A 16,477-nucleotide genomic window follows, 5' to 3' on the forward strand; every position below is an offset into this window, starting at 1 on the left:
GCAGGTTGTGTGTGGCAGTGTCCTTGTAACGACACCCAGTTCCCGCCGCCGCCATTGAATTCCAGAGGCTCAGCATGTGCAGTGTCCTTCCTCAGTAACGACACCCAGTCATCCGCTTTGTCCACTTTTCTGACCAGTATTTTCTTTTCGTTTTCCTAGGCTTAAGAGTTAGCTTTTGAGTGAGCGAGTGAGTGTGATCTCCTTATTTCCAATTCATTTTGAAATGTAATGTAAATTTATTCCTTTGTAATAAATAAATTTAACAGTTCTTTTTCTCGAGCTTAATATAATGTAAACTCGAGTTTTATTTTCTATATTAAGCTTACTCTAGTTATAGCTCCTAGCTTGCATAAACACTTTGCTATTCATAACTGGTATTTAGCCCAGTCTTTTTGTATTAAGCTTAAAATCCGTTGTGGCATCTAGGAGTTAATGCATCAGCAAGAATCTGTTATCATTAATAGCATCAGTTATTTATTGTCAGGGGTGAGGTCACTTTCTCCAGAGGCCAACAGTACTAATAAACAGCATTTGTGAGTAATTAGTCTCTACTGTGTACTGTTGAGAAAGTTTATAAATTCTCGTTCTTAGAGAATCGGCGAAGCAAGCCACATAAAGTAATCATTGCTTGATTTTTAGCAAGACAATTCATTGTCCCTGCTCACAGTATTATTAATAATTATCCTTTAAATATATATATATATATATATATATATATATATATATATATTATTGAATATTATCCTTTAATATTGCATATAATCTTAAAAACCCCGTGACAATTGGCGACCTCATTCCAGGATATTAACTCCTAGCTCTAAAGCTATTCACGAGATAATACTCACTCGTTCATACTTAGGTATTTATTATTAAAGTCTATAGGCACTACCTTACTGGTGATTATTGATTCATTTTTATTGGTTTTTATAATAGTTTTCACAGTCAGTTGTTATTTAATTTTCTTTCTTACTAGTTTAATTAGATAAAACTAGTCACCACTAACCTATATTCTTTATTCTCGATTATTGAGATCTTTCTCTGAAAAAAATCGCAGTCAGTACTGAGTCGCTTGTTATTTAGATTGAGTTAGCATCATGTCCACCAGCGTCTATGTTCAGGAAGCCAAAGATATGGGTCTTACGGATCCAACTGAAATTAAGAAGTTTGTTCTCTCTCGGTTTAATTACGAACAGCAACGTGAGAATGATGCTCGTGAAGAGCGTCGAATTCAGCGTGAGGAACGCGAAAAGGAGCGCGAATACGAGCAAGTACAGCGCGAGGAACGCTAGAGAGAACGAGAACACGAGCGAAAACAACGCGAATCCGAGTTAGAACATGATCGAGAACAACGAGAAGACGAATGTGCCGAGCGAGAAGCACGCAAAAAACATGAAATTGAGATGCTGAAGCTCAAGCGAGATTCCTTGACTTCAGACACATCTGGTGCAGCTGCCCCAAGCTTCACAAGCGTTCTCCCTGCACATGTTATGGCGACCCCAAACATCAAGCTTCCCCCATACAAAGATGGCGAGCTAATCGAGCCATACATAGCTCGTTTTGAAGACATGGCTCAACTTTACCAGCTGGATGATCCAGCTAAGTGGCTTCAGTTTCTTAGCCTGTTTGAGGGCCCTGCCCTCGGTATTCTCCACAGAATTCGTGGAGACAATCTCACGTATGAGATGATGAAGGCCGCACTCGTCAAAGTGTACGGTCTCACAGTTGACGACGCCAAGAGTCAGTTCATGAGGGCGCGTTTACAGGATAAAGAGACTGCTGTTGAGTTTCTTGACTGGCTTACTGCTTAATTAGATGAGTGGATGGAGAAAGATGAAACTCCTTCCACGCGTGAGGGGATAATTGACCTTATGCTGCGCACGCAGCTGGAAAATTCGTGGCCTACTAAACTTATGGCCCAACTTAAGATCTGCCAGGAAAGAGATGCCAGCCAAATGGTGAAGAAGGCTGATGCATTCTATACTGCATACGGGTATCAAACGCGCAAGCAGCATACCTGGAACAGGAAACCTGATAGATCTGGGAAACCGTCTCAGACTGAACCCCAGCAACAAGGCCATTCTCAGAATAATGGCCAAGGTCCAAACCCGCAGAGGAAGGACCAGGGGCAAAACCACCAGCAGTATCAGCCACGCAACCGACCGTCAGGACTGTCCTTTTCACCACCAGCTCGAAGGAGGCAGGAGGTGAACGCAGCCTTCATTCCTCAACAGCAGCACGGTGGTCATATCCCTACCAGTACGGGTACTCCCCCACAGTTCTCTAGTCCCACAGCGACAGTGAACCCCCCTCCACAGATGGCCAATGTTCCATCTCCCCAGGCAGTGAGTACGACCCCTCAAGTATCTAATTCACAGGGCACCATGTTTGCCACATCATTTATTCAGCAGCCTAATCAGTGGCTAGCTGCTTCCTACACAGGCCCTCCCACAGGTGACAGTACCTTCCTTGTTCAGCCAGGGTTTGTGGGAGACATTCCTGTGAAGGTCCTGAGAGACAACAGGTTGCTCTGTCAAGCATAGTCTAGTTCGGCCTGAGCAGTACACAGGTCGACAGATGCATGCTAACCTTATTGATGGATCAGTGAAATTGTTCTCTGAGGCACGTATCCAGGTGGCATCTCCATTTTACACTGGTACAACACTCGCAGTTGTCATGCCAGAACCTTTATTTGACCTAATCATAGGCAATATTCCCGGTGCCAAGTATAGTTGCACCGAAGATGATGCTACTCAGACTTCGGCTACAGTAACACGAGCCATGGCTGAGGCTCCAGACTGTGTCACCCCTGTGACCATTGAATCACCGCAAGATCTGATGTGTAGCCAAATTGTTGTTCAAGAACAACATTCTGACCCGACACTTGCTGCCGTGCGGAAGAAACAAAAGGGCAGAGTGATAAAGTATTCATGGGGAGATCGAGCCAAGTTCCTTTGTAAACGAGGACGGTTCTACCGTGAGTCACGAACACCTGATGGCGAGGTTCATCTGCAGTTTGTCATTCCCGCCAAGTACCGCCAAGCAGTGTTAGAATGTGGTCATTGTTCAGCCTCATGAGGTCACATGGGCAAAAGGAAGAACCAGGGCCATATCCGAGCTGACTTTTTCTGGCCAGGGATGGGACGAGACATAGATAGTTTTGTGCATTCCTGCAATGTGTGTCCACGTACCACTAATCAGGGACATGTCCTTCCTGCGCCGTTTGAAACCACACCCGTAATCTCTGAGTCAGTTGAGAGACAGGGCTGTGGTCAAGTAGGTGCAGACCTGATGTCTCGCCTGCTAACTGCTAACTGATGACTAATACGGGCAACTGTTGTATGCTGGGTTCCGTAAGATAGGCGTTCTCAGAGATTTGAGTAATCCAAGGACCAGCCTGGTTCCCAGTTAAAAGTGTAGACCTGACGTCTCACCTGTTGGCCCCACAGGACACAGTATGTCCAGGGCCTGTACATACATCTACTGTAAGTTAACTCCAAGGCTGTGTATGAATTACCTTGTGGAACGTCTTGAGCTGTGGGCCTCTCTGAGGATTCCCGGAAAATGCACATTATGTACATGAGTGTTCACACCCATGGTGGGTGTTAAAACGTGACCTGCCCGAGATTCCGTAGGGATTCTCAGCTTCTTGTTATTAGTCGTAAGTGTAGTGTTAGGTTAACCAGTAATCTGGCCGTTCTAAGAGATTTGAGCAATTCAAGACCTGGCACGTTTCCTGGTTAATAATGTTAGGTTAACAAGTAAACTCCCCATTCTAAGAGATTTGAGCAATTCAAGAACTGGCACGTTTCCTAGTTAATAAGCATTAACCAGTAAACTGTAAGGGTTCTAAGCAATTTGTGAATTCAAGAATTACGTTTCCTGGTTAATAATGACATAAGTACTGATTGCTAGGCAAACAGAGAGAAATGACATTTTTGATGTTCCACAATGATTCCTTTCGCAGGTGCAGCATTGCTGTGCAGATCAGCTGGTCGTCCCTGTCGCATGCTGCCGCCCCTTCTCTTCTGCCTCGTCGTCATTATTTACTATAAATTTGTATTACATGATTTTACAAGTAGGTACAGTTACACCACAACTGTCACACCTACACCGTGTATTACATACATTATGCTACATAACAATTAGTTGTTAATGTAAATGTAGCGAACTTTTCACTCAGTTTGACTTGAATACAGGATTTTTCACCGTCGTCATGGAGTTTTTCCCTTAAGTTTGCTTCTACTAACGTAAATACGAGGTTTTTCCACTCACTGGTGACTGTGACTTTCTCCTGTGGCAGGATAGCACACACACATCACAGTGTGAATCTTGTGTGACTGAGTTAGGATTTATATGTATGTATATTGACTTTTTTTTTTCCTGGAAAAAAAATTCAACTTTTGATGGGGCGTAATGTCACGAGTCGGCTTGTGACATTAAATTTAGTGGGAAACTGCGAACTCCAGTAGAATCCCAGTGTTTATCGTTCAGTTAACCGCTCACCCGGTTGGGAATGTTTTTAACCCGCCCCGTCCAGGAGACATGAATTCACGTCCTCACATGATGTGCACTCATATCCCGGAGACGTAAATTAACGCAGCAACATTGCAAGGTCCCTAATTTGCACAATTTTCAATTTTTGCAAGTGATTTTTGGCATGTATACACGGGACACCTTCCTCTACAAGATGCCAGGCAGGGACAATGCCTTACCCAGCATGACCTCCTCCCCCCCCTGCATGACCTTTTCTCAGCAATTCACCTGTTATCAGTGACCTGGCAAGTAAAGCCATGTCATGTCACGGTATGAAATTCAGGGCCAGAGTGATTCCCCAATCGATGACAATGTGGAGGACAAGCATTAGAGGAAGAAACAGTCAGAAATGATGATCAGGTAATGTGGCAAAAAAAGGTCAGGAATGGTGATGAGTTAGTGAGTGAAACAATGCTTATAATGCCTATATTACCGTTTGAAAACCAATATACTCTCATAGTACATATAAATTCATACCAAATAAATAAATATATACCGTTTATGAGTGGTGTGGAATAGTTATCCTCCCACAGAACTCATATTCTTTGCAGCCAGCCTGATGGAAAACCCTGTAAGGTAAGGAGGTACTCCTACCTGGATTGAGTATTTTAAACCTCAGGTGAGTGATTTCTCTATGAATTTTCGATGTTTCTCACCAAAAGTGGATGTTTGAGCAAAAAAAAAAAAAGTTCCAAAAATGTCGGGACTGGGGGGTACCACTGCCCAGAAAACGTCGGGATGGGGAGGGTTAAGGCAATTTTTCAATGTCATAAATGATCATCTTTGTGCAAGACATTAACGCTTCTGCTGAGCGATTTGTTGTGGGCATGTTTCGCTCATTCTAGCCGTTGGTAATACGGCCACAACACTTCCCTCTTTCCCACGATTTAGTCAGTCAAGATTTGTGCGCCGTGGAGGCAGGTTGTGTGTGGCAGTGTCCTTCCTCAGTAACGACACCCAGTTCCCGCCACCGCCGTTGAATTCCAGAGTCTCAGCGTGTGCAGTGTCCTTCCTCAGTAACGACACCCAGTCATCCGCTTTGTCCACTTTCTGACCAGTATTTTCTTTTCGTTTTCCTAGGCTTAAGAGTTACCTTTGAGTGAGCGAGTGTGATCTACTTATTTCCAATTCATTTTGAAATGTAACGTAAATTTGTTCATTTGTAATCAATAAATTTAACAGTTCTTTTTCTCGAGTTTAATGTAATGTAATCTCGTGTTTTATTTTCCATATTAAGCTTATTCTAGTTATAGCTCCTAGCTTGCATAAACACTTTGCTATTCATAACTGGTACTTAGCCCAGTCTTTATGTATTAAGCTTAAAATCCGTTGTGGCATCTAGGAGTTAATGCATCAGCAAGAATCTGTTATCATTAATAGCATCAGTTATTGATTGTCAGGGGTGAAGTTATTTTCTCCAGAGGCCAACAGTACTAATAAACTGCATTAATGAGTAATTAGTCTCTGCTGTGTACTGTTGAGAAAGTTTATAAATTCTGGTTCTTAGAGAATCGGCGAAGTAAGGCACATAAAGTAATCATTGCTTGATTTTTAGCAAGACAATTCATTGTCCCTGCTCACAGTATTATTAATAATTATCCTTCAATAATATATATATATTATTGAATATTGTCATTTAATATTTCAAACACTTTAAAAACCCCGTGACAAACGAACCAAAGGCCATGAGCCCGCAATAAGAGTTCCCTCCAAGAGAAAAACAAAATACAAGAGAGAGCCAAATTCAAGATCCATTCATTTCAAGATGCCGATCATAGGCAGCAGGAAATACAGACAGAGGCAGACAATTCCAGAGTTGACCTGTTGCATAAATGAAGGACTGGGAGTAACGGTTAACTCTTGCATTAGAGAGTTGGACTGAAAAGGGATGAGAGTTCGCTGCTAGACGGGTGCTACACGCCCATCGTAGAGGTGAAGGAATACATGCAGACAGTTGAGAGAAGCAGTGACCATTATAGTGGCAATAGTAAAGAGATAAAGATGCAACAGTGAGGCGAAGAGACAGAGGTTGAAGGGAGTCAGTAAGAGGAGGAGAGTTAATGAGACGAAAAGCCTTTGACTCCAACCTATTGAGAAGAGCTGCATGTGAGGAGCTTCCCCACACATGAGAGTTGTACTCCACACAGGGGCGGATAAAACCCCTGTATAGAATCAACAATTGTGCAGGGGTAAAGAAAGAATGGAGTCGGCTTAGCACATCCAATCTCTTGGAAGCAGATTTTACTAGAGATGTAATATGATTTTTCCAAGATAAGTCCCTAGTAAATGAAACCTCAAGCATGTTCAAGGACGATGCAGAATTAAGCTGAATATTATTACACATTAGTGGGTATACCTGTTGAAGATTTTGACGAGTTGATAAGTGTAAGAACTGAGACTTAGATGCATTAAAAACAACCAGATTACTTATACTCCAGTCAGAGATACGAGCCAAGTCAGACATTAGGTGTCCCATAGCCTCATCCCTTGTCTGTTGAAGTAACTGCTGAGATGGGCGTTGTGGGAACCGAATGGAAAGATGAAGGATGGAGTCATCAGCATATGAGTGGATAGGGTTAGATGTACAACTTAGAAGGTCATTGATGAATAAAAGGAAGAGAGTTGGTGATAGGACAGAGCCCTGAGGAACACCACTGTTGATAGATCTAGGAGAATAACGATGGCTGTCTACAACAGCGGCTATAGAATGATCCGAAAGGAAGCTAGCAATGAAGGAACAGATAGAAGGATAGAAACCGTAAGAAAGCAGTTTGGAAATTAAAGATTTATGCCAGACTCGATCGAAAGCCTTTGAGATGTCCAGTGCAATGGCAAAGTTTCGCCAAAGTCCCGAAAAGAGGATGACCAGGAGTCTGAAAGGTAGGTGAGAAGATCGCCAGTGGAGCGTCCCTGACGGAATCCGTACTGACGATCAGAAAGAAGTTGTGACAGGAAAGATGCCTTAAAATTTTTCTAATGAGAATTGATTCGATAACTTTTGAAATACAGGATAATAAAGCAATTGGACTATAGTTGGAGGGTTGGGAGTGGTCACCTTTCTTTGGGACTGGCTGAATGAAAGCAAACTTCCAGCAAGAAGGAAAGGTACAAGTTGACAAAGGCAAAAGAGTTTGCCTAGGCAGGGTGTAAGCACAGAAGCACAGTTCTTGAGAACAACAGGAGGGACTCCATCAGGCCCATATGCCTTGTTAATAGTGAGGCCAGTGATGGCAGAAAATATGTCAGCTGAAGAAATTTTAATGTCAGCTATGAGGAAGTCAGAGGCAGGAAGTGATGCAGGAACAGTACCGGAATCGTCTAAGATGGAATTGGAGGAGAAAGTCTGTGTGAAGAGTTGTGCTTTATCAGTAGAAGAAATAGCTACAGAACCATCAGAGTTGAAAAGAGGAGGGAAGGATGATGAGGTAAAGTTGTTAGAAAGGTTTTTGGCAAGGTGCCAGAAGGAATGGGAAGAATTCGAGTTGGAGTGTTGAGAGCATTTAGAATGGATGAAATTATTTTTAGCAGTGCGAAGAACAGACTTAGCATGATTCCAGGCAGAAACATAAAGATGTTGTGATTCAAGGGTGGGTTGGCTCCGGTACCTTTTGTAGGCCCTCTTCTTGTTGTGGACAGCATTAGAACAAGCGTGATTAAACCAAGGCTTTCTTGCATTAGTCAAAGGATATGAGAAAGGAATGTATGGCTCCATGCCCGAGAGAATAACCTCCATAATGCGCAAAGCACGCTCAGATGCCTCCCGGCCATGGAAGCAATAATCATTCCAGGGAAAATCAAAGAAGTACTGCCTGAGGGTCTCCCAATCCGTGGCTCCAAAATGCCACAAGCGACGTTTCCCTGGAGGGTCCACAGGCCGTACCGGAGTGATAAGACATGTTAAGGTGATAAGGTTGTGATCGGAGGAGCCCAACGGAGAGAAAAGATTAACAGTGTAAGCAGAAGCATTAGTTGTATGGAAGAGGTCAAGTATGTTTATGTCCCTTTGAAATATGCCGTATGACCTGTTCTCATAATAAAAATATATAAAAGAAAAGAAGGGAGAAGCCTAAGTGATATATACATTCACCTGGAACTGCCTAATTTAATATATATTGTCTAGATTTCCTGCCAATCATTTCATGGCGTATATATTAGCAGGTGTCACCACGCTGACATTGGCAGCCCTTCACTGTCCCTGGGCAACAGCATTCAGTTTACTGTCGTCTTTCAAGGTGAAACCACGTCGGATTCGCGCCTGTCCAATTCCGCCGCTTTTTAGCCCCATGCAAAGGGCCCTGTGACCTCTACCCCTACTAAACCTCTTGTGGAAAGGGGTAAAGGGCTAATTGACTGCTGTGGAACGTGAACTGGCTAATTTATCAATGATAATGATGGACAGTGAGTACAATCTTTCTGGTGACTCTAAAACAGTGCAAGTGGAAATGTAAATGTGTAATGTGTAAACAGCAAGTGAAAGCAATGAATGTAAGTATAACTGAACAGTGGTAAATAGTTTTATAAGTTACTGCAAGTGACCGTGCATAACACAGTGTAAATAAAATAGAAATGTAAATAATGTAAATAAAATTGAGAATGTAAACAGAAATGTAAATAAGTAGTAATATAGGAATACGAGTATATAGACTAGGAGTAATGAAAGTGAAAGTTTCTCTCTAGCATGTATGAATACTGGGAGTTATGAAAGTGAAAGTGACAGATTCGTTCTCCACACTAGTATACAGGACGAGAAAGTGAATGCCTGGAGTGAAAATAAACTACTAGTGCTGAAAGAAACTTATAGATAAATATTGTATATATAAATAAGTGTAATATGGTACTAGGAATATAAAGTGCGAGTGTTTTTATTAATAATAAATGACAGCTCCGCCTCAGAATACCATCGGGGAACCAGCACGGGAGGAAAGCTCGTATGCACTCGTAATTTACATTGCATTCACGGCGTTTTTTTTGGGGGGGTAATATGGATTCCAAACTACTTGAAATTAATAGAATAGTGTTTGTAGTTATAATATCAGGCAGTGGTAACCATATTACGGGGTAACGGGAAGTGTAAAGTGAAGACTTCATTACCCAACTTCAGAAGTCTCCACAAGTCCTATGGTAGAAGACGAAAGCTCAGCAAACATCCCATGGGAAAGCTGAAGGTATGTGCCGTACACATATTTAATTTTAATATTCTAGGACTAATAATTGATTTTTGGCAAATACCTTTAAAAAATCAGTTGGAGCGCGAATATCCTTGCAGGACGCGCAAGGAGCGCAAAAACAACCTCGCAGTGTAGGGGTTAAAAAATGACATATTCATGAGGAAGTATCTATAAATTTTTTTCCCCAGTAGCCTATATTTCGCCTATCATCCCCAGTCGAGAATGAAACTCCTTACTTAAAAGAAAAAACGCACTGATCGGTTATATCGTTATACGGCTAGACTTATAGAAGAAGAAGAAGACGAAATCCGGGGTTAGGCAAATTTTAACATTCTTGTATTCTAAGTACAATAACTCAATGATGAAGGTTAGAAGTAAAATTTAAAACCTTAGTGCCTGGGAGTTACGAAGGATATAGATAATCAAGCCTCATGGATGAATCAGAGCCATCCTTCAATTAGAGTTTCTGCCGACACTAATAGATGCGTGAGTTCATTGACGAAATATTATCACTGTTTCCCAAATATCCTTGTGCTAATGGGGATCTTGTGGTCATTATCGATGTGTGAAGAACTGAGTTGATGGGATAGGATATAGTTTAACTCATTCTATATTGAAAGGTGTTCAAAAAATTATGATAACAGTTGGCCAATGCACAGCTTTCTGACTTTGTTTTCTTAATCCCTCCGTGGCTGCTGGCGTCGAATGACGTTTAGCTAATAAATGGCCACCAGCGTCGTTTGAGCGCGGCCTGTAAAAAACTGCAAAAATTTTGAGAAGTGAATGGACGTTCTGAACGTCTGCACACTGACCTACACTATACTCCCATACACCCCATCCAGCAGTTCAGAGCCTGCTGCTGTGATAAGTGGATTTTCAATTATTTCGCTCCCGGCCATGCCTTAACAAGCACCCATTATCTCGACCCAGGCAGAACATATCATCTTTGTCCTCTCTTGCAAAACACACACAACCACCTGTTTACGATTATGAAGTATTACAGGCACATACAAAAAAGATATGATAACAGAAAAACACATTTTTGTTTTGGTATCTTTACATATTTGCTCAGGTTTGCTGTAATGGTTTGGATCATTTGATGCAATGCAACTTGTAGAAAACTGTGAAAACTTTCGGGAAGTGAACGAAAATCTGGGACAGGAGACTGACCTTGACCTCACCCTCTCACGTATCATCCGTCAGTTCACCACCTGCTGTCGTGACGAGTGGATGTACGATTTTTTCGCTCGTGGCCATGCCTAAGCACATATAGTTACACCCATTATCTCGACCCAGAAAAGAAAATACAATCTTTTTCCTCCCTTGCAACACACACACAACCACCCTGTTTACGAGACAGCAATATATATTGTAAAAATAACATGGTAAAATGATAAAGATGAACGTAAAATGATAAAGATGAACATGTTATGATGGAAAAAATACGTTTTCCCACGTTTGTAAACGTATTTATTTCTGCTTTGTATCTGTATACTTAATAATTAGACTTATTCTTAGTTCTGAAACTGCATTACGATTCTATTTTTAGCCATGCTCGCGGTGTGGGAGCTGGAAGTTGCGACTCCCTTATTGCTAATCGGACTGACCCTCCATATTATTCTCCCGTGGCAGAGCCTAGCATTGAAGTACTTACAGTTTTCTTATTTAGGCCTGAAAATTCAACTCTTTCGCTCCCTTTTCTAAGCATGGCACAACGATAACTTAAAAAAATAACTCTAAACTACCATAAACATATTTTATATCAAAAAGGTGAAAATGTATTCATAACCTTTTTTTTTTTTTTTTTTTTTTCAGCCATTCCTAACAGATTATGTACTGAAATCATTCGATATAATCATATCTCATATATGCATAACATTTCAGCACCATTCGCATTGTTTTGGGAGGTAAAAAAAAAATAACAACACCTGCCCAGTTGCGATGCGGCAGGTCCCCTGGGCGGCGATATCGGTTGCCGAAATATCTGCAACTTCCGCGCTTCATTGCAAGCCACGAAATGCGTCTAGGAAGCTAGGATTTGCACTGTTAGGTGCATCTGAACTTTCTCTTCAATATGGCAAGAAAAAAAAAATCAATTTTCGAAACTTGAAAAAATGGCCGCAGCGTCGGCCTGGGGTGCACGGAAAGTTCCTGGCCTTCAGCCACGAAGGGGTTCACCTTGATGTAGGCTAATAGTGTAACTGTATTTCAATGCCAGTTATTACTAAAAGTTAATTATACATTATCAATAATGTAAAGTTTAATCCTTACCATATTCTTCATGTTAGTATGACACCAATACAACACGCTGATGATCATTTTCTATCGTAAGCTAGAAAAAACTCCTGGCACAAACGTCACACCACCACGTGAAGTCCAATATACATACTTGATTACACCCTTTACTACCACTTACCAGTCGTGCCTCTGATACTGTTTTGGTAATAAGTGTGACGTTGATGCCATGAACAAGAGTCTTGGTCTCGAACATTGTTATACCCCAGGGTGCTAACAGTTCAATCTGGTCCTGAAAAACAAAGTTTATCGGTTAGATATTTGACTGTTTCATATTAAAGTCGAATGTTCCGGCTTAAACTACCATAATAAGGCAATTAGAAGAATGTATTATTATCTTGCTAGAAAAGAAGATAAAGCTGTGAGGCACACTGAGATAAACACATATACCTGAGTATTACACCTTTTTGGCATTTAAACTCCATTTCCGGTAACTTACCACATCGCAATTCATTCCTTTTACCATTTCTCCATATGAGGTCCTTACAAAGAGAACAACCTGTCACCAGTTTCCAGTTACTTTCCATGCATTGCAGTTTTCTTACTGCACAAACTATCACATAGGTTGTAATTTTCTGCACCAAAATCCAACAGACCGTTCCTAATAAAAATACAAAAAAGCTCCGTTATTTTAAGATAATTTTCTAAAATCCTAGTTTTTAATCTAATGCATAATAATCATTAGGCATATCCACAATTATGAACTAAAGTTACATTATCAGGATCTTTGGTAAATTTTAGGGATGGACACACTAAACAGAAACCAGTAGCTCATCACTGATAATACGAACAAAATCGGTCGTTTAGTCGAAAGGTAAAATTCAGTTGTTGGTATGTGAATGTTTCAGAGCTTGTGAAGTGAGAAAATTGACAGTGAATTAAAAAAAAAAAAAAATCCGGAGCAGTAGTGAGACAACAAAATGAAGAGGTTAAAAATGTATAGGAGTACTGCTCTGTTCGTCTGAGGTCACAGTCTTCTAGGAGCCACTGCGTAATCATCATAAGCGTGTGTTTTATCCATGTGTGATGTTTTCAAGTACACTTCATACTGTTTTTGCAAACCACAGACCCTTTAACAAATGCAGCTATGAGGGACTCACCTAGCTTTGGCCTTTACGCAAAAAATCGAGAATAGCCATTTTTACAGCAATTTTAATTGGTTGTATTAGTCACAAGAATTATACTGTAATTATTTGTGTCAAAAATTGAAATAGCTTAGGTAAATATCAACATTTTATATTTACTACTGCACTACTCGCAATGGTATAAATATGTTTATAAACAAAAGTATTTGCTAATGAACACGGAAGTATAGTGACACTGTCAAGTAAGCTTTAACGTCTTGCCTTAGTTTTTCACAGTCTGAGTGGTGAGTTCTAGCCAGGGATGGGCTGAATGTGGTTGCGACTCACCTTCAACACGGCAGCTGGCCAGTGCGACCCATCTGTGACAAGAAGGAGGGAGAAGCGAGAACACCACTCTGTAGCCAACATGGTGGCCACTGCTGCACCAATACTACTCTCTGACTCACTCACATCTAAACTGTGAAAATACTCATTCTCAGTTCTCCATATTGGGGGAAATTTTTTTAAAGCGTTTATATTAATAACATATGCAAAATCAGATGTTATATACAGCACCTGAAAATTAGTATGTGGAATTTTAAGTGTTTTTCTATATCCCAGTAAAGTCGGACACTGTCCTGCTACTTGGACCATGCAGTCCAGTTCTACCTTTCTCATGGTCGATTCGCCCATGACTAAACCAGCAAACCCACTGGTCTGCGCCAGTGAGGAGGGTAGCTAGACACCCTACAGAACGAAAAACATGACTGTGAAAGCGTGTATGAGCTACTTAAGCCATTGACCATTAGTGGGGTGGCTTATGGCCAAAAAATGACCAAATCGTTACACGCTGGCCCAAAGCACCAAATTTGGTACATGTATACTGTAGATCAATACAAACATTTTTGGAGGGGGGTACCCGGTTTTAAAGGTCAAGGTCAAGGTCAGGTGCAGGTCAAAGGTCAAAATGTGGTAGTACTGTTATTTCAGGTAACAGAATTGGTGATAGTGTACATTTTTTCTGCTTCAGAGTGCTTCCTGGTTAAGGACCGAAGTCAGCAAGGCAAGTCAATAGTGGAAAGCTTGCATTTCAATCTTCGCCGCAACATGGATTGGTCAAAGTGCATCATATGCGGTACAGAAGATGGTACACTCAAGTGTCCTGCAACACAACAGGAAGGCAAAGGTTCACAAGCATATGAAGAATTTATGAAAAATGTACAAGGCTTTAAAGAACTGAAATCATTGACTGCCAGAATTTGTTTCGATGATGATATGACTGCCAATGATCTCAATGTAAATTGTGTTAAGTGGCATAAAAACTGTCATTTGTTATTTGCCAATTCAAAACTGCTAAGGGCACAAGGGAGAAATGCTAGAAAGAGGATTGTTGACCAATCTTGCGATGGTGTTAGTACTGGACAAAGAAAGTCCAAACGTGTATCTGTAACTGATGAACCCAAGGTTGCAACATGTGTATATTTTGTAAGAAGTCAGATGGTGTACTTCACAATTGTGCAACTTTAGGATTAGGCAAAACACTGCGAGAACAAGCAGCAGCACTACAAGATACCGATTTGTTAGCTACTATTGCAGATGGAGATCTTATTGCTATTGAAGCAAAGTATCACAAACATTGCATGGATGCATTCCGCGTTCGATACAGAAGTTACAAACGATCCCAGGCTACATTATCGGATTCAACTGATCAATCGATGACAGATTCGAGGGTATCTGCAGAAATGATATCTTTTATTGAAGCGAATGTCGAGCATGGGGAGTACATATTTCCATTAGCAGATTTGCACAAAATGTGTGTAGCTCGCCTTGCAGCCTTGGGGTATGAGAAACAGGTGAACACGACACGGCTAAAAAACAAACTTTTGGGTCATTACCAGGATCAGTGTCAGGAGCAATCAATTGGCAAGGAAACAGTTCTTGTCTTTAATGAAGGCCTTCAAAAGCTCATAAAGGAAGACTTGAAGTCTCGTGATTTTGAGAAGGATGCACTCTCAATGGTACATGTGGCAAAGGTAATACAGCAAGAAATTTCAAAGACAAAATTCTGTACATTCGATGGAAGTTTCACCCCAAACTGCCAAGATGACTTGTTATATGAATCAAACATCAAGGAGCAGACAGCAACAAATTCACAAGAATGTCTCACCATATGCCAGCTCATTAGATTCAATTGCAAAGAAAAGCCTAAAGTAGCAGAGAAACCACGTCACCAAAAGACCAAAGAACCACCGCTTCCCTTGTATATAGGCTTGAGTGTTCACACTGAAACCCGGAGCAAGAAAATGTTGACTCATCTCCATAAACTTGGAATTAGTGTCAGCTATGAAAGAGTGTTAGAAGTGGAAGACTGGCTGACAAATGCAGTGTGTGAAAGATATCAAAAGGAGGGTTTGGTATGCCCTGTGCAAGTCATTGATGGTGTGTTCACAGCAGGTGCGCTAGACAATCTGGATCACAATCCAACATCACAAACAGCTGAAGGATCATTCCATGGCACGAGTATCAGAGTGTTCCAGTTTCCTGCAGAGATTAACCAAGGGATGAGTAGAGAGACCATCAAAATACCACCACAGGCGCACATTAGAAATCCATCCCTTCCAAATAGTTTTCGAATAGTTCCAGCTGTTGCTTGCAACACAGACACTGTCAGTGTCACAGAAGCAGCAGCTTTGGAAGACCCTGAGCCTGAACCTGTGCTACTTGAAGCAATACACGAGGAAAATCAGTGGTTAGAGGAAAGGACACCTGTAGCTCAAAAGAACAAATTAGAGAAAGGTGATATCATAGCTTGGGCTGCACATCATTCTGCACGCCAAGATGAAGTTACTGATATTCCTGGGAAAAGTGTTCTATTGCCACTCTTCTATGAAAAGGCTGCAACGATGGCTATGGTCAAGCACGGCATGGAAGTACTAAAGAAAATAACAACAGTGCGAAACCCTGGGCAAGTACCTGTTATTGTGGTGGATCAACCTCTCTTTGCTTTGGCCAAATATGCACAGTGGAATTGGCCTGAAAGCCTAGGTGAGTCTGAATATGTCGTTGTCCTGGGAGGCTTACATACTGAGATGGCACTGTGGAGAATGGTTGGGGATCTCTTGGAAGGATCTGGTTGGTGTACTGCCCTGACTGAGAGTGGTGTTGCTACGGCTGGAACTGCTGACTCCTTCCTGAGGGCTGCCCACTTAACCAGAACACGGCATGCACATCAAGTTACCGTCATGACTCTTGCAAAGTTGCAGCGTGATTCCTTTTATGAAATGTTTCCAGATGGCAGCATACTCTTCGAAGACTGGAGAACTGACATGACACACAACAGTCCAACCTTTGCATTCTGGGACAGGATTCTTCAGCTGGAGCTGTTAGTGCTTATCTTTGTGAGGTCGCACAGGGAGA

The 16,477-nt window shown here is 41.5% G+C and overlaps 1 protein-coding gene across 1 annotated transcript in view; it reads right to left on the reverse strand.

Annotated features, from left to right (window-relative positions):
- LOC145406994 (uncharacterized) overlaps positions 1-13,489 on the reverse strand; it is an 82,973-nt gene extending 69,484 nt beyond the window's left edge. Inside the window, exons 1-2 of the mRNA XM_080278016.1 lie at positions 13,409-13,489; positions 12,118-12,228 (exon numbers count right to left, since the gene is read on the reverse strand). Of these exons, the coding sequence (XP_080134142.1) occupies positions 12,118-12,228; positions 13,409-13,489 (192 nt within the window). The remainder of the gene's footprint in view (positions 1-12,117; positions 12,229-13,408) is intronic.
- Positions 13,490-16,477: the final 2,988 nt, after the last annotated feature.

The sequence above is a fragment of the Coenobita brevimanus genome, chromosome 8 (genome assembly GCF_032717465.1).
Source record: "Coenobita brevimanus isolate Jiangsu-jjx chromosome 8, ASM3271746v2, whole genome shotgun sequence".
NCBI classification, from domain to species: domain Eukaryota; kingdom Metazoa; phylum Arthropoda; class Malacostraca; order Decapoda; family Coenobitidae; genus Coenobita; species Coenobita brevimanus.